The following is a 24,242-nucleotide window of genomic DNA, read 5'->3' as shown; positions in this document are numbered from 1 at the left end:
ATATCTTCAAAACAAATAAAAATATTCGAAAAGCAGAAACGTAGTGAACTAGACAATACGATTTTACATGTGATACCGTTATCACAACTCATCTATCTTCTTACGATTTGCAACTGTAGCTAGATTTAGTATTTTTTGCGGGTTCTGTACACAGCGGCATACCAAAAGCAGATAGGTGAAAGTATCACATGCAAAATCGTATTGTCTAGTTCACTACGTTTCTGCTTTTTGAATATTTATATTTGTTTTGAAGATATTACAGAAAAACTCTAAAATCAGAGGTAGTTTAATTTCGCTGTAGTGAAGACCCTTAATGTATAAGAAGCTGAACTTTACATATTTTTAGAAGAAACACATAAACCTTTAACATTTTGTGTTTAACTTCGTGTAAGTATAATAATATACAATTTGAAACTCCAAATACTAGCATCCTTTGCAATCTGCTCGACCTTTCTAACGCATTTTTTCTATTTCTTTTTAGTTTAACATCCCACGATTGTAAACTTTATGCTAAGGGAGACACGATTAATAAAAGTGAATTACTTGTGAACTTCCATTTTTTGAGCTCTCACTGGGAATCGAAACCGGGTCCACGTGCACCAAAGGCACACGCGCCACTGATTATACCAATAGGGAAGGCTTCTTACGTCTGTATTTTTTCATTCTAGTGAACTTACCATTTCATGCAACAAGACGTTTCCATCTTTAGTTATCTTGATATCCCCTGCACCAGACACAAGCCTGAAATCAGACAATAGTATGCGTTAACTTTTTGGACTATATAAAAGCACTAAACCTACAACTACCTGATGTAGATGTATATTTAAGTTGAGAAAACACACTATATCATTATTCAATATTTCTCATTAAGATTTTATACCGATAAAGATAACATGTGTTTCGAGTACTATTGTGTAAAATTCCCCTAACTTGTTTAGAAATGAGATCTTTCACTTTTACGTCACACGAATATGCCGGGTAAGCTAAACGATTTAAATTTTTGGGCTTTCGGCAGCTATAATAATTTACCCCGTTATGTTTGAAGGCTGACGTCCCTTGACAATCACACTATCAGAGAAAAGGGAAGGAAGGAAACGGTCTGGAACCTATAAGTTAAGTACCACCCCGGCATTTGCTAGGTGTTTGTGTCAAAACCTGCATGTTGTTGGTACTATTGTAAGTAAAGGCATGCAGACATTATGGTGTAATGAGGAAATTTAATTTCCAGTATTCAAAGATGGTAGGCTTACTTGTGTGATTGATGTGACATTTCGATTGTGTTTTGTAACAACCTATGTTAGTGAGGAAAGAGGTAATTACGTTTTGTGGAAAGGCATGGCTTATTGAAATTAAGCAGGAAGTGTGGCAAATGTAGGAACGCATTGAAAAGAAAGAAATAGAACATTGTGTTGATGATTGAAAGTGTCATTGGCAAAAGTCGGCAGTGAAAGGTACTTTTTTGCTTTCGAGGACACGAAGTTGTTGAAAGAAAAGATGTGGGAAGGTTCTAAAACGCGGGTTTCCCATATAGGTTAGCACCTTTCTTTACCACATCTCAATACTCAATAGTATTATCAAGCGAGCGACTGCAAGTGAAACTGGGTTAGAAGCCCCGCAGGGCACGTTGTTCGTGCAGACATCTAGTGTGTTACCTAATATTATATCGTTAACTATCTCAATATAACGCTAAAACTAAAATCTCTCTGGTCTTCAAATTCCAAACATCGTTATCAAAATCTATTAAATTAAAAAAAAATACAATTGTATTAAATAACAAACTTCTCTATAAGTACTGCTGCTGAAATTACCCCTCACGCAACTGTATGGTGAAACAAGAACTTCAATAAATAAAACGCAAGTATATACTTAAAAACTCTATCAATTACAAAAGCATTTCTCAACACATAAACAATTCACAAACAGCACATAACATCTAATCACAAACATTAAATCAATCATACATTAAAGCTTGTATCTTTTTACTCATGCCTAAATCTAATTAATATTATATAACTCTTCTATCAAAAGTATATGAGAAAATAATTAAATTTAAATTACAAAAACCTCTCGCAATATACCCCAATTAAAATTTCAAATATATATAACACTTAAACATAACCACAATACTTTTGGATGTTACATTCTCTCCAGGAATTTTCCTTGGAAGTACCGTTTTTTTCTCCAGGATTCTCTGAGATATTTCAATATCTCCAATAATTGTCGTAGGATATTTCAAGTTTTACGCAAGGTTTCTCGATTCATTCCAATTCCCCCCCCCCCTTTTTTTTTCATAGGATATACCATTATTGTTACCAAGAATTTCCTTTAATACGCCACTTTCTCAGAAATTTTCTCGAGATATCAAATTTTGATCAGGGTTTTCCTGAATCATTCTAACTACTTCAGGAATTTATGTAAGAGAGGTTAATTTTACCTGGATTTTTTTAAATATTTTATTTTTTGAACTGTTTTGTACAACTTTTTTTAAACTAATGATTTCCTTATATATGGCTGGTTAAAGTGAATAACCGGCTAAGTTAGGAAAAGTAAATTTTAGTGTGGAACAGTTTAAAGGTAAATTTTACAGCAGTTAATTGACTAATTTTGACATAACCAAATGCTGTAACTTTCTCAATTTTATGAATTCGCGTTAGCCGCTTCTACATAATGTAGAACTCACCAAAAGAGGCCTATACCTGTAAAATCTCATTTAAAAAAAAAAAAAAGTCGACTTAGCAGGTTATTCACTGAAACCAGCCATATTTCAGTTTCTCCAATAATTTTCCTAGGATATTTCATTTGCTCGAGGAATTTCCTGAGTCTCCAGGAATTTTCCTACATCATTTATGACAGACTTCTGTGAAGATTCCAATTTTTCCGATGTTTTCCCCGTGAACATTCTATTTCGTCAGAAATTTATACTGATACATACATGTGACATATGAATACGAAGTTATGTCTTAATATTCTTTAGCTTTCAAAATGTCTCTTTGCGATCTAGAAATATTTTCTAAGGCTTTCTACCTCTTAAAAGATGTAGTTTTCGACTATAGATTATTATTATTATTACTATTATTATTATTATTATGTACTGCAAGCTCTTATGAGAGTATAAAAGTTACAGTAATTTTCTCTTCTTTATTTTTCAGAATCCTGTGGCCCACTGCTGGTCTGAACCAACACACCATAAGCGCAAGTTCTGTAATGTGTGCCGTAAAAGGTTGGAGGACAGTACATCTGTCCATTGTGAAAGTAAGTATTACTTTGTTACCATAAGCATAGGCTTCAAGTATAACGGGCTTGTGTTTTTTAAAAACTGCTATTTCCAAATAAAGAAATAATATTTTCCTGCTTTATGCTTAGTAACTTCGAGGTTCGAGATATTGTTTCCAGTATTATAATGATAATGTTGATGCTTCGAAATGTTGTGTCAAGGGACATAATGGAGTCTGACAAGGGAACATCTCATATTGATAGTAGCATTGCCCAATCAAACAATGCGCAATCGATAGAGGAGTCAAGAAAAGTGATAAATCCAAAATTTTACGGGCCGACACCCGGAAGCACTGGAGATACACAGGAAAGAAGGATCTAGAATTATGTGAAGATAGCACTGCAAAAGATACACTGACACAGAAAGAACTTCAAAATAACTAAAGCAATCACAATGACATTTACACAAGAGCAAACATTGTACCCACAGACATGCTTAATAACATCATATGTAATGCAATGTTGCCAACGGAGCACAAAATGAAGTTTTGTTAAATGGCACGGAACAAAAATTATAACATGTAGAAAATCAAATTATGAGTAAAACCATATCTGTGAACACGTGATGTACAGTGTTGCCAACGTTTGAGGGTAGTCCTATATGAATTCCTATATGAATCTCGGATGTGGAAGAGTACATTCCGTACAAGATTCGAACTAGTTGAAACCCAAATATGAGATCACAAACAAGAATATAATCACTGAAATACAAAAATAACGGACGAAGCACAGTATCGAAGCATTTTTGCCAAAGTAAAATGTCAGAATAGTACCAAAACACAGCACATAAGCTAAAATGATCCAAGATTCATATAGGAATTCATATAGGCCTATTCTCAAATGTTGGCAACACTGTACATCAAGACTTAATAGGTAAGGTTCTACTTATAACTAGATTTGGTAGATGTTATAAATTTGTATTTCGTGCCATTTAACAAAACTTCGTTTTGTGCTCCGTTGGCAACACTGCATTACATATGATGATGTTGAGCATGTCTGTGGGTACAATATTTGCTAACTATACTGTTGTGTAAATGTCATTTGTATTACTTTAGTTATTCTGAAGTTCTTTCTGTGTCAGTGTATCTTTTGCATTGCTATCTTCACATGATTCTAGATCCTTCTTTCCTGTGTATCTCCCGTGTTTCCGGGTTTCGGCCCGTAAAATTTTGGATTTGTCATTTTTCTCGACTCCTCTATCAATTCCGCATTGTTTGATTGAGCAATGCTATTATCAATATAAGATATTCCATTGTGAGGCTCTGATTTTGAAGGTAGAGCACACCCCAACCAAAATTATTGCCATAATATATTCTACGAGTCTATTGCCCAAAGAATTAAGTCTATAAGCTTAAATATTTTATTATCTATAATTCATTATATATTACATACGAGAGCTGTTCGGAAAGTAACCTCCGATTGGTTTAATCAGTGACCACTGATGGCCTACCACTCCTGTTTGTCATGAATGTTCGTCCACTTTTAAATGAATGAACTCATTCATGGATAACTTCTTCACTCATCACATTTGATCCATACACGGCACAAAGTTCCCGATGAATAGCTGCTTCCGAATATTGTTTTGCCGTAAGAAAACGTACAACAGTTTGCACACCGCACTGGTGAGGTTTTCTATTGCAGCACACATTTTGAGACGTTACAAAAGTAGAACTAGTGATCAGATAATCTTTACTTTACCACGGCTGAACGCAGACCGATCTACCGCGCACGTCTGTGCAAAAATGGTAGCGCCGCCCCCACTACTTTCCCCAGTACTTTCCGAACGCGCCTCGTATATACCTTATAACATGTTGTACTTAAACCCTGTTCGGCGTAAGCTCTAAACTGCGATAAACAAAGCCACGTGAAACTAAATCTCGCTGATTTGCTGTTGGTCTACCGACGCTTGTACTCCTCCGCAAAATAGTTCATACCATTTGATTATTACTTTCACTATGAACCTCCATATAAAACTACTACATTATTATAAATGACAAAAATATAATACGGATTATCTAATAATACGACAATCAAGTGTGGTTAATGAAACAATACAAATAAACATTAAGCATGCGCAGTAATTATGGCGCCATTCAACTTGAAGGCATGTTCTGCTTTTAAGTCTAAAAGATGACGGACATGAATCTCGGTTCAGCGAGTGTTGTGTTGAGACATCAGCAAGGTAAACCTTTACTCACTAAGCAATAATTGTTTAATAGCGAAATCCAAACATATTTCTTTTAACCTTTCGAGGTTTTTCTTTCTTTTCTGCTGCTGCTGTAAGTATCTGCATAACACGAGACAGTATTTTCAAAATGCACGTGTATAATTTGCTCCTTCCCGTGGGGAGTGGAAGTGATACATCACTAGCAAATCGTATTTGTGACAAGTGGAAGGATACAAATATTTTGTTTATCGGAGTTTAGAGCTTACGCTGAACAGGGAATAGTTGGTTTCATATTTTTATAGTAGCAAAACACTATATTAACTTGTTTCCATTATTGAATCAGTATTATTGTTCAGCACCAACATTTAATGATTTGACAAAGGTGAAAATAAAACTTAAAACTAGTTTCTATGGGAAAGGACTGTGGAATGTTTTCTGTCTTGAAATCTATAATCCCAACACTTGGAGGTCTAATGAAGATGGCGCTTGAATGATCAATTCAGAACCAGCTCCGTTTTTAAGATATTTTTATACCTGGAAACATATTAACATTTTGACAATTATTTTTGAAGTGGTTTTATTTTATATATGGTTTTATATCATTGCATACAATGTCAGTGCATTAATGTTTGAATCAATATTTATTGATGGTAAAAAATTAGTGTTTTCAGCGACATTCAAGTTTGAGCGCAAACGATCATCACTGACGCACTTACTCGCTATGGACGGATCCTCTACCGGTAATAGTATACATGAGACCGCCCTTCTTTCCGGTGCTCCAGGATACTTCTTACTCTTGCATTACGTAGGGAAATGATGTTATTTCATGTGCAAGTGGTAACAGAACACATAGGAAACCCAGATCATCTTGTATTCACACTCCAATATAAAGTGTGAATACACCCTGATCTGCGTTCCTTCTGTGTTCTATTACCACTTCCACATGAAATACCATTTCCCTACGTAATGCAAGAGTAAGAAGTATCCTGCAGCACAAGACATGCGATATGCGTTAAATCCCCCCCACCCCCACACAGTCACATATAAAGTACAAGGGCAAATGTGAGGAATAAAAGTAAAAAGACAATAAGGAGCAGAAGGAGCGCGAGACATGCGATATGCGTTAAATCCCCCTTCTCCCCCCCCCGCACACACGCTCATAGATAAAGTACAAGGGCACTACACATGCAGATATAGAGTACAAGGGCATAATGTGTTAAAGTAAAAAGAGAATAAAGAACGGAAAGCATTAAAAAATCGAGTTTAACATTACAACAGAACGTTCCATTGAAAAGCGAGGAGGAAAAACTGCACCTCGTTTTCCTCCTCGAATTTCCAATGAAACGTGTTTTCCAACAGCGAAACATGTTCCTTTCCCTAAAATAGAACCGCATCCCTACCAATCCATAAGACAACTTACCGATGAGGAGCAGCACGTGCTCCTACATCACACCAACAGCACAGCACTTTTTTATTTTATACTTATTTCGACGATTCCACGTTTATACAAGAAGCAGTTCACGTAAAACGAAATAACCATTACAATCCTCCTTCCATCTTGTTAATGACTTCTTTTTCATACCATGCTGCCACCTACCACTGCTTATGTCAGTGTGTGCAAACCCATCACTAAAAATGGCATCTGTGCTTAGAGTTCCAAAATGTAATACGATCAGCGAGGAATTTTCCTCAATTTATACACGTAATTCTAAGCATCATAATTCGCATTGAAATGACCAGAAACTAAAAGTAAACATAAAAAAAGCAAACTTCGCGTTACGTTCTTTTCACGAAAACCTGTACGCAATGACTCCCAAACTTCCTTTCTGACTGCAAACACCGCTAAGCAATCATGCATGACTTGGTACTACTAGATACACCTCAGACATTTGCACATCAGCAGTCGTGAAGGTAAACACGACTCAGGAAGAACAACAAAGCGTCAAACAACTACTTTATTTTTTATTTTCGTATCAGTCGGTAAGTAAATGAAAGTGGGTTTGTTACCCCCTATTTAAGTTCGTAGATACTCAATGAATAATTCGTAAAAGTATGAGCGTCCAGCTCCTTCTGCAACTGCTCCTGTCTTACGTATACTATATCCCCTCTACCTACTGATCGGACCCCCTTGCTGCGCTCCGGGCCTGACTCGGTTAGACAGCACCCGTGCTTTTTAGTAGCCACCTAGCACAGGTTGAGTTGTTTTGTACACTAGTTTCTATGTCTAGTCCAGACGCAACGTTTACAAGGAAAACGGTAAAATCCTTATAAAGTAAATGTAAACCGAGGAATTCTTAAGAAATACTTTGTAAGGTAATGAAAATGAATTTTATAAATGACAAAAAAATTTACATCTTTCAGCTTGAAAATATTGGACTAGGGTTTGCAGGACAAATGTATTACATTTCTTTCCTTTGTGAATCAACAGACGTGCAGTTTTACTATACAGATCCATAATATAAGTAAGCATAGTAATAGGAGTAGGGGTGGCAGTGGGAGTACGAACGGGTTAGAAGCCCCACCGGGGTTCGTTGGGTTCTGTTCTCCACATAAAATGGGCAAATCAAAGACTTCCCCAAATTTTTCCGTACATTTTGCAATCCATTGATCCGCATAGTAAAACTGAACCTTAACACATTTACCTGTAAAAGTTTTGAAAGTGGCTCCAATATTCTTAATCTACACAGAGGTTTTCTCCATTACAACTATATAACACCCACACAACATACGTAACCACCGGCATCTGCTAATATCATGGTCCCTCCTCAAAAGCAGAAAGAAATCCCATCCAAACAGTATTACTTTTTCGCTAGCGTGAAATGCAAATGTGCTTTCATTACAGTTATAAAACATCAGGAAGCTTTTATTGTATTACCTAGTGATATTTTAGCACCACATGCCGCAGCGAACGTGAGGTAATGCAACTTACATTTTCATTGTTCCTTTGGGTCCTAAATTAGTCCTCATTACATCCTGAATACCCTTTGCTGCAGATATGTTCACAGCCAAAGCTTGTGCTGCTCTCGCAAATTCTGCTTTAGGATTCAATAAAGTTATAGCAGCCATTCTTTCGTATTATTAAAATTAATTACTACTGTATACACGAGCCCTTATGATCACAGTCACAGCACAGACTATAACTAAACACAGAATACAAATTTTTCAGGTGAGGAAACGTTATATCGTACCAGAATTATCGTGTTTCTTGAAAATTAATAATAAAATAATTTTTCCTCCAATGTTCTTCAACCGTTTGTACATATTTCTATAAATGAAATTAATCTTAAGAATAATGGTTATCACAAAAAATAATATTTTATTTATTTCAAATACAGATGTTGCCAGGAACTTTTTACGCCATACTTAGAGCAACCATAAAACATTATTAAGTGTTTCCCACCCTTCCAATCGAAGAACTATCTGGAAGTAGCGTGCTCAATAATTTAGGACTGGTCTAAGCGGAGCGACTAGGGTGCCAGTACTAGTGATGGGTAAATTCCCGGGAAGATATTTTTCAGGAATATTCCCGGGAAGATTCCCAAAATGGGAATTTATCCCTGAATTTATGTTTAATCAGAAAGAAAATTACATTCTATTACTATATTATGATTTCAAAGTTGAATTAATTTTTATATCACAGCATATTATTACTGTTGTCCACAGAGGACTCTTTAAAAAGTATATTCTGAACGGTACTATGTTACTTTATTAACACTTTATTATATTTAGAGAGTACGCATAAATGTATATTTATTTACAATATGTTCTATCAATTAACTATGTGTGAAAAATTATATAATAAGACCTAATCCGCCTTATGCAGAGTCGTTTTGATATATGATTAGCGTCATACTAAAGGCCTGACTACTGCAGGGAATATATGTTAGGCCGCGCCTCCATTGCATCCGAATGCGACTGCGAACGCGAATGCGAATGCGAACTGCGAATTCATGTGCCTCTACTACATGAATGCGAATCAAGTTGTAATATCTCTTTCAAACCTTCAATGTGAAATATTTATGCTTGAAAATTCATATCTTAAAGTTTTCAGAGCAATAATAATAATAATAATAATAATATTGTATTAATTTCCTTTGTGTGTAAAATAGAGTGAATGTCGCAAATGTCGCTCCTGTTATTATTATGCTTCTGTGGTAACCGCTATGTTCACTTTAAAATAAATAAACTAAATAAAATTAGAGATTGCAAAATCAACCAACTTTCTAAGAAAATTTTCTCCATGAGTAAAAAACCCGTTTTTGCTATTTCAAACATATTAGTCAATAATTATATGTCTTCGTAAAATCATTATTTGAGGAACAAAGAGGAAATATAAATTGAATAAAAAGTTGCGGTTCGTGTATTAATTAGATCTTCATATTTTAAAGAGAAAACAAATAAAATTATAAATATCTTCCACTCCAAGTTCTTTACTTACATCTGCCCATAATTTGTTCACGACGTGTCGTTTGTGGTAATCTGGATGACCTTGGATCCACAATGGAACTTTATAAAAAACACAATTTATTAAAACATCAACATCTATTTCCATTATTATTTTCATTTTTATCTCCGCACCTCGCACCGTCGACTAGTTTCACGCAAAAAGAACTTTCTTCTCTCACGTAGCGCTCAATTTCTCTGCAGATGACGCTCCATTCGCATCAATTCGGACGAACAATCCCAGCATGTTGGGATCGTTCGCATTCGCATCTTTTCGTCGGTTTTCGCAATTCGCAGGTCGGAACTAGTCGAGGCATTCCAATTCATTTACACGTGCTGGGAAATTCGCATTCGCATTTGCAATCGCATTCGGATGCAATGGAGGCGCGGCCTTAGTCGAACTCTTTAGTATGGCACTAATCAAGCATCAGAACGACTCTGCATAAGACCAAACACTTTTAAACCACTAAACAGTTTAAATTTATATGTAAGTGGATTTGCTCAACTTGACTCTATTACTGCAGGGGTGCCCACAAGTGGGGCTATGACGCAATCTGCGTCGTTGAAATATTTGGGGGGTTAAAAATCTATATAAATATGTTTGAGGGTGTGTAAAAATTAATCGAAAAGATTTTTTTCATGGAAGAACACCTACGGATAGACAATTGAGGGGGGTTGCGTCATGACATGAGGGGGGTGGGCACCACTGATTACGGATATTATAAACTCATTAAATTTATAAATGTTATAAACAAATTAGATTGGGTAAATGCTAGAAGATACATGTGTCACCAATTTATCAACATTTGCGCATACAGACGTTAATTCACATGTAAAAGAAGTCCGAGTACCTCTTCAGAAATTCGAGTCAGAAAGTGGAGACAGACCGACGTCTATTACTAATGGTGGTTCAGGGTTTATTAATAGTACTTCATCTCTATTTCTACATAATTCTAAATTACAAAATGGTTCCTTTTCATTATTTGTAAATTAGTATTTTACTTTGCTAATTTTGGCTGTTCTTTAGCATTGGGGGCAAGCTTTTGAACCTACTTTTTTGCGATATTCTATTCCGATGCTATTGTTTTATAGTTTCATACGTTAAATTACGTTACCAAAATTAAATTCAGACAGCATTGCAGAGCGAGCGTTAATGAATGAAGGCGGGTTAGAGCCCCGCATGGCACCTTGTTTTTTATCTTCGTTACCAACAATTCACTTTCTTTTCTCACATAAATCATTTTCACTTACCTTTCCGTTTTGTATAAATCCCCTACTGCCCTAAAAAAATGTGTTCGATACTTTTTTGACTACTTTAACATCACTATCAACTCATTTCTTCCTTAAATCATCCTACTTTTCGCTAGTTTTGGCTCCTCAATACTAAACAATTACCTTACTTTTTAGTTCAAATGGAAATGGAACTTAAAAAAACTCATATTATTAATTATATAAAGTACCGTCAAATAATATTAAATTTTTTAACCTCCAAATTCTTTAAAACTCAGAAGTAAATCATAATATATTAAAATAAAGTAATTAGTTATATGGTTCTTATAATTTGGAAGATAAAGTAGAGAAATGGAAATAAATTCTTTCCTGGGAATTTATAGGCCAGGGAAAAAACCCGGGAATATTCCCATTTTTAAATTCCTTCCCACCGGGAATATTCCCACTGCCCGTCACTAGCCAGTACCCTTTGAAGTGGACCAATGATGGTCATTTAGAGGCCTACGATTAAAGAAGGAAAATGTATGATTTGATATTTTTACCCCAAAGCATAACAGAAAAAGTGTAGCCATAGTAGTACTGGGGACACTCCATCTCACTTTTGATTATCCAATTTGGGACCCCAATGGACCATAGCGAATGAATCAGGGATGCTTTGGCCCGGGATTGCGTCACCTATTGAAATTTTGCTTATGCTTATTCAGGGGCCATGCATGCTGGTGCGAATGAGTCAGAGGTACGTTGGCCCGGCTATGACGTCATTGAATTGGGAGTTTTGGATTAGGGGTCATGATGATTCTTTAAAATTATTAAAAACATATTCTTGATGATTTATTACGTTATGAATTAGCACAGGTTTATGAATGCTTGTTTTATTTTTCGTTCCCTTTTATGGCATAAAATTTGGAGATTGTTATCCCTTTGATGAGATGGACTAACACTGATGCAAATGAAATCTTTAGTTTTACGTCCCACAGTTATGCCTGCTAGGCTAAAGGAGATGGTGACAATGAGAAATGAATGAAAAGTGTGGGAGAAAATTGGAGTATTTCGAGCATAATGTTGCCCAACACAAAACTACTTTCGCGGGGTTTGAACCAGGGACCCAATACACCAGAGGTGAACGCTCTACCACTGAGTCACTTCTTTCCTTACTGGTGCAAATGAAGTAGAGGTATTTGGTTCGAACTAATGTGTTTGTTTGACGTTTGGGAGACCCTATTTCACTTTTGATTATACAATTTGGGCTCCCACATGGACCATAACGTTAATGTGAATGAGTTAGAGATGCTTTGGTCCGGGACTGCATTACCTATTGAAGTTTTGCTTATGTTTACTTAGGGGCCAGGGATCACTCAGGACACATATGATCACCTTGATTCACGTGACGAGAGGGACCTCGTTCCCTTTGATGAGTATAAAAATATTAAAACTTGGAAGTTTTTTTTAACTTATCCTATTATCTTTCACGAGACATTTTCGTTATATAATAGAGTACAATGGTTTACTTTTTAAATTTGGGAGTCATCGTTTCCTTTGATGAGTATTGATTTTGGAGCCTTATTACGTTATATGGAGCCGTATTTAAAATTATTCCCTTAAATTTGATAAGTACTTTGTGATCCATTTTGTTCCGCTTCAGGTGTGAACATGGATACCTTACATGTGTTGCAATCGTCCCGAGTTCGATTCTTGGTGCTAGGTTCAGGAAATTTTGAATTTAACGTCCCCGCAAAAACGATGGTGATGAGAAATGATAGGACAAAACAGGGGAAAACATGAACTTACTTGACTGAGGATTGAAGCAGGGACCTCATACATTAGAGACAAGCCCAAAGCGACCGTACTCCATTGAGAAATTTTAATTTGTTGATTACTACGTTATAGACAATGTAATGGTCCGAGTTCGATTCTTGGTGTTAGTGTCAGGAAATGTTGAGTTGAACGCCCCCTCGCGGCTAAGCGGAACGATGATGAGAAATGATAGGACGAAACAGGGGAAACATGAACTTACTTGACTGAGGATTGAAGGAGAGACCTTACACATCAGAAATAAGCGCTGAGCCACCGTGCCCCATTGAGACGTTTTTAATTTTCTGTGCGAGCAGTTTCGCGTATGAAAAGAACATGGACAGATTATGTTCCATTACACATTTCTGCTCGTCGTTACGCATAGAAGTATGTTATTGTGAAAATGCAGAATGTGCTTTTACGAAGAGTACTATATCAGCATTTTTTCTCAGCTGACGGACTTTTAAAGTTCGACTTTACATTTTTGTCAAAGACAGTGTCGTAACATATCGAAGAGTGTTACATTTTTCAATCAAGTTTAAGGAAAATGAATCACATTTTAGATGTGTTAATTTGAATGTTGTAAGAAACTAACGAGTCAACGGTATGATGTCATGACCAGACTCACGATATTAGATGTCGTAACGATTGATGTGTAAGGAGAAAAACGTGAATAATGTCACAACCGATCAGATTGTTTCTTACATCACGTTTCGGCTCATGATACGTGATGAAAGCTGTGTTTTCATTGGTTCTCCGTGATTTCATTTATTCATTTCCTCGTTTCTGATTGGCTGGTAGTGATGTCACTTTATACTTGAACATGTTTCAGACCTAAATAAAATTCTTAATTTCATTTTCAAGTCCTATTTCCAAAGATCTTGAAGTTGAGCAGGTGTACCTCTTGTGTCAGCGTGACTTTACTCCGTTCCTTGAATTTGAGGTAAGTTTATTAAGAGTTTTATTAACTGCGTTTCTTAATATCAATGGAGTGCTTTTGAAATATATTACGTATGAGGATAACATTGTTATCACTGTTTTTATTTAGCATGAAATATTTAGTCTATGGGAGAGCAAATGGAAGAATAAGTGGAGGTACCCTCAATTACTTGACCGGGGATCGAATCAGGAATCCCACACATTAGGAATAAACACGAAAAATTTGATGATTTTGGTTTAGCGTTCCTTCAGTAGTGGGGCTAGGAATACAGCTTAATGTTGAATCTGAGCGCATACTGGGTGTTGAACCCGGGCCAGAGGTGAGTAACGATAACCACTTAGCTATGAGGAAGCTCAGTTTCTGAAAGTTACCATTAACGTATACAAAATTTTAATTTTTCAAAAAACTACGCACGAATTTGTTCCCCGAAAAAAAAAGTTTAACAGTGAGACGTGGACCTTCAGTTTAATGGGGGATCTGATCTCCCGCCGAGAATCGAATTCGAGTCTTTTTTCTTTAACCGCTTAGTTCGAGAGAAGCAAGCGCATGAGATTTTGTTTTCGTTTCATGTTCGTCACACGTTTAAAGTTCAGAGTGAGGGTAAAATATGCTTACTACAATGATTCTCTCAGCACGGAAAACAATTTCGTCCTTTCTTTTTATCACTACAGAAACTTAGATCAATTACATGTTGATGTTGGTCCCGGGTTTGATTCCCAGTATGACGACAATAAAACTTTTCAGCAGTAAGCCTATTTGAGATATGTTTTTTTTAAGGATTGATCGTGTAGTCATTTTGATACAGTTAAACGTGTTAGCGATCTCTGAATTCAATTTTAATTCGTGCTTTTTTTCTCGTTTTAGATATTTGTTTTATTTGCCTATTCCTTTTTTGTTTTACCTTACCGTTTCCTATTTGAATATGGCTACCTCTGGCTTTATTGTCTTGCGAGAAATCAATAGACATTATCGGCGTTTTAATCTTGAAGGACGAATGGTGGAAATTCAAATCAATGCTTCGACCAGTGTGTGACCGTCAGCCCGGCCACAAAACTACGTCTTTGGATGAACAGTGTATTTCCTTTTTTAATTTTTATTCATGCAACGAAATCATCATTTTACCCATAGAAAAGAAAAGCTATTTTTCTTTTGGTGAGAACTTCAACTCTGTCTGCAGGTGTTCTTTAGTCGCTCTTATCGTTTCTCACGATGGAACAAAGAACTTGTTGTTTTTCAATACAACGCTTATTGTCTGGACAAAGTGCTTCGTAGCATCAGACTCATTTTTTCTTTCCCTAAAGATAGTTACCAACTTATAGTTTTCGTTACCATGACTGTTCCATATATATTTTCTCCAGAACAACATTTATTAAGATTGGGAATACTTTGGACCTAAAGTTGATATTGTGTGTGAACGAATTTTCGTCGATTGTCATGTTCGCATGTACTCATATTACGTCATCCTTCCTACCGTGAGAACAGTGTTCATGGCTTGTAGGAGTCGTAGGTGAAATGACTCATTCACACAATTACCAACGTTCGCTCCTTTCCACTGAACTGTTTTACGTATAACAGTAGTGTATAAAAACCTAATAGTCATGGAAAGAATCTACTAGTTCAGACTGCAACACTTTTTTTTAACTATTACTTCCAAATTTCGTTCCCACGGGACCGAAACAAATGTTGCCAGTGTCCTCCATTATACCGTCGTCATATTGGTATTGTGTATGAATGCAGAAAACTTTAACCTTTCTTTATTATTTTGTATAATGCACTACCAACCCTAAGCATTGCGAACGGGTTGTTCCCAAGCGTTAGTGGAAGTGAGGAGTGAGACCGAGTCATCGTAGGAAGACGGAACGAATAATCAGGAAGAACGTTTTGTTACTATATTAATATAAAGGAATACTTAAATATGTAAGAAGATACTTAAATATGTAAGAAGAATCTTACCTGAGTGTGAAGCTAAAAAGTGAACGATTATCTTATGAGAACGTGGCATTTCTCTGGAGTCAAGGAATTTCATCGTCAACTAGTGCTTCCTGTATTTCCCCATTTCCCTTGTCATAATTACGCAGTGAAAGTCTCATCTCAGTGCAAATCATAAGTTTATAGTGCAAGTGATATCCAATGTAAGGGCTATGTTTCTAGTGTTCCTAGACCGTATATGTATATCTACGTTTACTATGTAATGTTAAGTGTTTTAATTTTCATCATTTCGATTATTTGATTACGTTAGTGCTACTTCTTCTGTTCGAGCGTTTAAGCTCTGTAAAGCGAAAATTTTGTGTGTTGTTAATATATTTTCTCATCGTGCTCTGTATCCACATATACGCATGCTCAATAAATATGAATTCATCTAAGGAAATATTATCGTCTTCATTCATGTGTGTATGCATCCCTGCGAGCAGTCGGCTTGCCAGTTACGTATATGTATAGGAACGCATACACAAAAGTAAGTATAATACAACCTGAGTCTCAAAAGCACCAACGTTGCTCATGTCAAATCACTTGTTATATTTTAATATTATCAATCTGCGCCTGAACAGAGTATGAGCCTGGACCAGAATTTTTATCAGCTGTTTTCTTAGGGAGTTCTTCGGAAGCCAGCACCCAAGGGAAACGATAGGTAGCAATTTTAATGACGCCCGAACTAGCGACACGAGCCAAGACCGTCAGTGATTTGTGCATGGAGACAGCAGTTATATATGAATAAGTACTAATAATATTGGAATAGGAAATTTTATTAATCATATTTTTCTTTTTACAGGTTGTCCCAATACAAACAATAATAGTAAATTTAGTATTTTCGTACTCATATAGTGTTTTGTAGTATATGTATTTTATTTGAATTTTATTTACATTTATTATTTGCGATTAGTAATTGTATTTTCATTATGGCTCACCAACAAGTTGACTTAGTTAAGATACTTGAACAAATGCAAGCAGAAAATAGAGAACATTTTCAGAAAACCGAAGAAAAATTAGATAGTCAGGAAGAGAATCTTGCCAAATTACGGGCACAAATAGAAACAGTTGAAATCAAATGCGATGAAGGAACCACAAAAATAGCCGATAGAATACAAATGTTAGAGAACAAAGTAGACCAAAATATTGAAAGGGTTCAGAGGGGAATCGAACATAATACAGTAGCCATTCAGCAAAATAGAGATAACATAGAACTTATAGTCCGCGACGTACGTTCAATGGGAATGAAAGTAACTAAAAACACAAATCATTTAATGGGCATATCTGAAAGATTAGAATTAACACAAGGACAGGTAGAGGCTAATCACACCATCTGTAACACTAATAGAGAACGTTGTCTTGCAACGCACAGAGAAACTGAAAGTCACTTAGACGAAATACACGATGAAGTTGTAGATTTAAAAGAGCAGGTTCCAAAGAACGAAGGGTCACTTCAGATGTGCTATGAAGAGATTAGGCAATTAGATTATCATGTTAAAGTCAAAAACGAACAGGCTTTCGAGGACAACGCGGAAATTAAAGTAGCATAGCGAGAAATAGGAGAAATCAGACACGATTTGGCGTTAGTATACCAAAAAGTGCAAAGAATCGAAAACAAATCACGGGAATCGGAACCCAATACTCATAGTGACATTCACGTCAGGACTGGATACAAATCCAACAGTGACTCAGCTTATACTGACCATAGTGAAGTTAGTAGTAGTGACGAAACTCATGTTAAGACCATTAACAACAGAAATTTTAGACGTAATAATCGAGAAATTAGACATAGGAAAGTAGGAACAACTAACTTAGAAGACTACCTTACACCGAAAATTATCGTGTATTTACTCAAGTTTAAAGGTGATCCTGCTACTGAGTCAGTACATTCATATCTGCGCAAGTTAGCATTAGCTGCGGAAGTTGCTAAATTGTCAGAAAAAGCCTTAGTACAAGCCATACCTCATGTATTGTAGGGTGTAGCCTTAAGCTGGTACTACACACGTAATGAGGAATTTAAGACTTTAGAAGAGGTTTAAAAAGCGCTAGTTGAATCTTTCGCTGGAGACGCGACGATACAGCACAGGCTGTCAGCTTGTAAAGCAACCCGATTCAATCCCAAGACTCATGATTCAGTACATGCTTTTGCTTTAGACCAGTTTAATAAACTTAGAGAATTGACACCGCAATTACCCGAGAACTTGATATTAACAGACATCATACATATGTTACCTCAGATATTTCGTACGGAACTTTATTTACATTCTTGTACTAATATTCGAGAATTTTTGGCGTCTATTCAGAAATTAGAAACATTGTATTTTCAACAAACTAGAGAGGAAAAACATACGCAGGGTAACAATTCTAATAATAGACAGAATCAAGCTCCTCAGAATTATCAGAGATCTTTCGGTTATGGTAATGATAATCAGAATAGGTATTACAATCAGAAAGTTAATAACACCAAGGCTTAACGGGGTGGTAATTGGAACAGGAGAAATGCAAATGATCGTGACAACAACGATCGACAACCACGTTCTCGTAATTAGAACACTAACCATGAGTAAGATCAGAATCGTAACCCTCACAATCATGATAAACGTCGGAAACAATATAATGGTAATTCTAAGGATAAAAGGAATGATCACCGAAAAAATAAAAACAATAGACAATTTTGTGATCGTGATAACGACGAAAATCACCGGAACGACGAACGAACTTATGAAAGGTCAAATTATTGTCGCGAACAAGACTCTGACTTTCAGGAAAACTAGATTTAATGTTAACTTTTCGTTTTTAGGTTACTTAGGTATGGTCCAGTGTATTTGTAGATTTTTTAGACTTTATATTAATACTTATCTTACCCACAGGTCTATTTTGATGAAAAAGCCAGATCTAGCAGACTTATTACTAAAGTTCTGACTTTTGATACGATCGAGTGTGTTTGCAGAATATGGCACAAATGTATTTAATATTTTACATTGATATTTTATATCGAGATCTGTCAATGTAGACTGTTAAGTCTCAAGATGTTTTACATTAAGATTTTATGTAGTTTTTCCCTTGTCATAGGAAACACAAGAAGACATGTATTCAAGACATGCGGTCGTATCCTTCGGTTGCGGTAATTACCGTAGCTAAACATTTCTTTTGGAATCTATCCAAACTATTTGGGCTTCTCATTAACATTTCTTTTTGCTTCTTTAGCATCTTGATGCGACCGATTCTTCGGGAAGGAATTTTAGGGCATATTAATAAGGGATGATTAAATTTATTTTCCAAGCTACATTCTAGGTAGATATAGTGTGGCGAACCATGAAATACTTGGACACCCCAGTAATTAACGCATCATTCGGTAATTATTGGAAATCTTCTCCTTCTTTATGCACACATTGAAATTTCGTTGTAACCTGTGTATTCATATCCTGTATTTTAGACATACGGTTCTGTGTATATTGAATATTAAAATTTAATGATACTTCATTGTATTACTATTATAATGTATTTTATGCTTGATGAATATTTCGATATTTGTGAATTTGTAATACGTATTAATGCTATTTTCATATTTCAACAGATTTCCACGAAGAATCTGAAGTATTTCCGTATAACTGATATTTTGATCTTGTGAAATATTTGTGTATTGATATTTTGTCTCATGTATTTTAAGACTATGTTAGTATGTATTGTGACATATTCCAAATATTTCTTTTATTGTATTTCAGTAATTATAACCTTTGTCTATTTAGTGAAACAGGAACGCATATAATTTTAAGAACTAATTATTCATACCATGCCAACTAATTTCCATTAATTTTTGTCGATGCCAAATTTTAAAATCTGTCAAGGTGAAATAATATTCACGTTAATATTCTTGTTGTTAACCATCTGTTTAAATTTACAGCTGAAGAGTTAAAAGGTTTTACTCAGTTAAAATTTACAGCTGAAGAGACATTTGTTTTCATTTCCACGACATATTTTTTTACCAGGTGATAGGTTAACACCCACTAAACCAACTGAGCATATTATACAGCTACTTCTAGAGCATACCCACACTGTAATAACCCCAAAGAACTATAGAATTCCAGAAATACATAAAGAAGAAATAAAAAATCAAATACAGCAAATGCTAGACGATGATATCATACGCCCAAGTAGGAGTCCCTAGAATTTTCCTATTTTAATGGTTCCTTGAAACCGGATGCTATTGGTAATCCCCGTTGGAGGCTTGAGGCAGATTTGCGAAAATTGAACCAGATAACGGTAGGTGACAGTTATCCGCTTCCAAACATCACAGACATATTGGACCAGTTAGATAAGGCCAAATATTTCACAACTTTAGATGTGGCGAATGGATATTTGCAATGTGAATTTCCTCGTCTTCACAAAAGGTGGTTATTCCAAACTCTGCGTCTGGATCGTCAAGGCAGAGATTGTCTGGGTGGAAGTCTACGAAGTTTTCGTCGTCTATGTAAATCGTTTCTTCCTCCTGACAGAGTGGTTCCAGTAGGGATCTCATCCGAATGATAAGGTGCCTATGATCCTGAATGGGTAACCGTCAGTATCCTGGTTTAGACTACTACCTCTGTTGTAGTCGTACAGTTAGCGTGTGCTGGGAACACTGTACACAGTTATGCACTTCACTGCTAGTCACTGCACTTCACTTTGAGACACTAGGAAGTGGAGAGTCGTGAGAACAATTAGTCGATACTATATTGATGACCACTAAGCACTTCGAAACCTACCCCACACCTGACACCAAAATTCTCTGTCGTGCCGGGCCGGTGATAGTTTGTTAAGGTTGAAATTTAGGTACACATTTATTAGTTGGCTTCACTAATGTCTCAAGGGCACATGCATTAGAGTAACGCACTGTTTGAGGGTAACATGTTCAATTGCATTCTGTTGTAGAACATTATCCAGCATTCCCCCTTATGTTGTCAGCTTCTGGGCACTCAGTGCACTGTTGGAAGAAGCACTGCTTTTAAGGTGGGTTGCACATCATAATTGACAGGCAGTAGCGGTACGTTGATAAGCAGACCTCCGCATTTTCCAACAAGCTTATATCCATCAAGTGCGGTAACAGTTTCATGTTCTAATGTACTGCACACACACACACATATGTATACATACACGTGCTGTGCGTAGCATTTGCTCCCGCCAGAACACTGTTTGGAGCGAAGAGAAGGAAACTTACCTGGTTCCTGTCTCTTCCACCTCTGGTCTCGATCACTGTTCTCAGTTGGTGCTGCTAGTACACATCGTTTTCTTAATTTTAACCAAACCTCAAACAGTTTCTTGGCACTTTCATCCTCATCCCACTCATCGCGAGATTCCGCGGCTCGGAATTTGGCCGCTTTATCATCCTTCATCATGGATTCCAGGTACAAAAGATGTTCAATTCTAAACTCGGTTGGTTTTGTACCTGCTCCGGGCGTGGTCTCGCTAGAACGAGAAGGATGATTCATACAACGTGTAAAATCTACTGACCGATGATCAAATGAATACAGTCCTCATTTGTTAAACCTATTTGTGACGATTTCGGGAGTTGCTTTTTCTTGTAACCCTTGTTCTTGGAGAGGTGCAAACAGCACTCCTCTCATACTCCTGTTGTTTATCTTCCTTTTCCACTCATCTGCGAGATCCAGATTTAATGGCTTTAAATACAGACACGTCCGCTGGTTGTAGTAGATGCGTCGTGTTTGGTAATAGGGCAAACAGGTGGACATCATTCTCAGAGCTAAAATATTTCTATGGTGAATGAAGTTTTTAGTATGATGATTTGATTACTGGCGTGGTAGTACAGTGGATACTGTCTGACTAAGAATTCGATTCCCCTGTAAGGTATGTTATCTGCAATACAATAAGCAGTAATCTGCTTCTTCTTCCAGTGAGGCGCGCTAAGCCAATGCAGTTCTACCATTAATAAGGAAATTATTTTACAAATTACTCGGTAAACTTTCTTTAGATATAATACTACTAGTTCTTTTGACATTTCATAAACCTTATTTAAGAATTGCTGTAAGGAATAAGAAACAAAACATATAATGAAGACGAATTTTTATTTACAAAAGCTACAGACATAACAAAGGGGGACTTATAGGTCACTACTACTTAATCTCATATATAGTGGGTATGCTAGATCAGGGTCAGACATCTAATATGTTAAATGAAAGTCAATATCAGCGAACCTTGATCTACTCTGAATGTCATAAAGGTTTTAAAAAAACGGGAGGCATACGATAAGCCTTCGGCTAATTCAGTTTAGAACTATCTTAAGAGTGAACCTGACATATTACACACTAAATTCCATTTACTGGCTACTTACGTATTTCGGGCTCTTCTGAGAAAACAGCGTCTCACTTCATTTCCCTGACACACGATAACGAACTTAATGTGCACTAATTCAATGCACTGTAATCACTGGAGACATAACTCGTTCCTCTTCCGAACATTGGCTTCTCTGACAGGGAGAGTTGTGATTAGCTTTCGGCCCATAGCAAACCTCTCTGCGTGGCTATGGAAACTGCATTGAACTCAGGATCTCTAAGGATGGCATCAGTTGCGACTCACAGCAAACCTCTTTGCGTGGTTATGGAAGCTGAATTGAACTCAGAACCTTTGAGGTGTGGGGACTATGACCGTCGTAGCTACTACCTATTACTGGCGTCTCTTCATATTGGATTCTTAAGTCCAGACCTCGCTTTGGTAGTTGAATCCTACCTCTTCTGAAGTCTCGAAATATTGAATGCAGTGAAGAAAAGGTTAAGTCCTCTCAAAGAATCGATTTTCAATGCCTGATAGCCAAGAACTCGTCGGAGAACCAGGCATCTTCACCCGTCCATCCAAGACGACCCTCGTGACCTCAAAAGCCGAAGCTTAAATACTATTTTCTGTCCTCGATTTTCAAATCACAAGCTGCTTTTTGACGAAATTATACTTGGAGAGTTTGTTTTCAGCTTATGTTCCGTGTCTTAATACAGCTACGGAAAGTTTCCCAATGCTGTATTGTTTTCTTATAGGAAATTACAGGTTTATTTTGATAAATTTTGGAATTAAATGTTTCTTATATTTTTTTTAATTCTCCCAATGATTTGTCGTACTGATCCTAAGTGATAATTTCACCGAATGAGCGCATCAAAGACATAATCTGCATTAAAAAAATGGTGCAAGTGGATCATCAGTCTGAAACTCGTGAAGAAAAGGTTCGATGACTAAAGCAAAGGATTGGGAGAAAGCTAGATTCACACTAAATAACCTGTCATTTACATACCTCCTTTTTCACATCACGGCGCCACTAACGTTCACACAATAAAGAAATAGAACGTTTCAAAACTTGCCATTGAGATTCAATCTTTTCGCACACCCACCAGTTTCAGGGTCAACAAAATAATAAGTACTAGAGTAAGGCCGCGCTAAGAAGAGCTCTGACAACTCTCACGTGCGATGAAGCGCGGTTGCCACATTTATCTTCTGTAAGAATATAAATATAACAAGGGGCACATTTTGTGGAAATGAATCATACATGTATTACAACAAAAATATTACTTAACATTATGCCTGACGAAAGTATTAGACAAAAGAAACAAACAAATTAGTATTGCGTTAAGATAGTTTACAAAATCGTAAAGAAAACAACCGTTACTTCTAAACACATAGGGCCTTATGCAGAGTCGTTTTGACATATTATTAGCGTCATACTAAATGCCTGACTACTGCATGGAAACATATGTTAGTCGAACTCTTTAGTATGAGATCGGGCTTCTTCGTAGCTAAGCGGTTAGCGTACGCCTTGGGCATGGAAGACCCCGGTTCTATTCCCGGCGGGAGCTCATGTGGTTCAGATTCCACGTTAATCAGTAGGCCCACGTCTCATATAGCCTCGCTGTTGAAAGAGACGTTAAACTCAAAATCAGTTCAACTCTTTAGTATGACACTAAACACGCGTCAGAACGACTCTGCTAAGACCCATAATGTTATATCTTTTTTTCTTAATGAAAACTACTTACGTTAGAGAATGGCTTTCAATTGTAGATAATTTAATTTCATTTACTGTAGAAATCTTACGCTTTTTTCCTAAGATGGATAAAATTTCCGTCGGTTCAGCGAGGTCTTTCAGGCACTTCTCTTTTGTGATTCTTTTCACAGTTGTAGGGCTAATGTATAAAGCTGAATCTACTGTTTCAATCACTTTATTCAATGGCAATAAAGGACCGTCGTTACGTTCTATCTCCAAATATTCCCTAAGATTAAACACAAATTCCCGTTCTCCTTTAGCCTAACCGGCATAACCGTGGGACGTAAAACTCAAACAAATTCCCGTGCCTGACTTGTCAAGGGCATCCCCTTTCCGCACTTCTTACGCACTTCAGGGATTGTGTTCATAAGCACAAACACAAACACACACACATACACATACTAAATTTATAT

The 24,242-nt window shown here is 36.5% G+C and overlaps 1 protein-coding gene across 1 annotated transcript in view; it reads right to left on the bottom strand.

The window, feature by feature from the left end:
• Positions 1–8,582, bottom strand: part of CCT6 (chaperonin containing TCP1 subunit 6) — a 37,046-nt gene extending 28,464 nt beyond the window's left edge. The window contains exons 1-2 of the mRNA XM_081768130.1: positions 8,370–8,582; positions 678–741 (exon numbers count right to left, since the gene is read on the bottom strand). Of these exons, the coding sequence (XP_081624256.1) occupies positions 678–741; positions 8,370–8,506 (201 nt within the window). The 5' untranslated portion in view covers positions 8,507–8,582. The remainder of the gene's footprint in view (positions 1–677; positions 742–8,369) is intronic.
• Positions 8,583–24,242: the final 15,660 nt, after the last annotated feature.

The sequence above is a fragment of the Thermobia domestica genome, chromosome 8, assembly GCF_964235325.1.
Source record: "Thermobia domestica chromosome 8, izTheDome1.hap1.1, whole genome shotgun sequence".
NCBI lineage: Eukaryota > Metazoa > Arthropoda > Insecta > Zygentoma > Lepismatidae > Thermobia > Thermobia domestica.
Note: the sequence above shows the minus strand (reverse complement) of the source record. Positions and strands in the feature narration are given on the sequence as shown.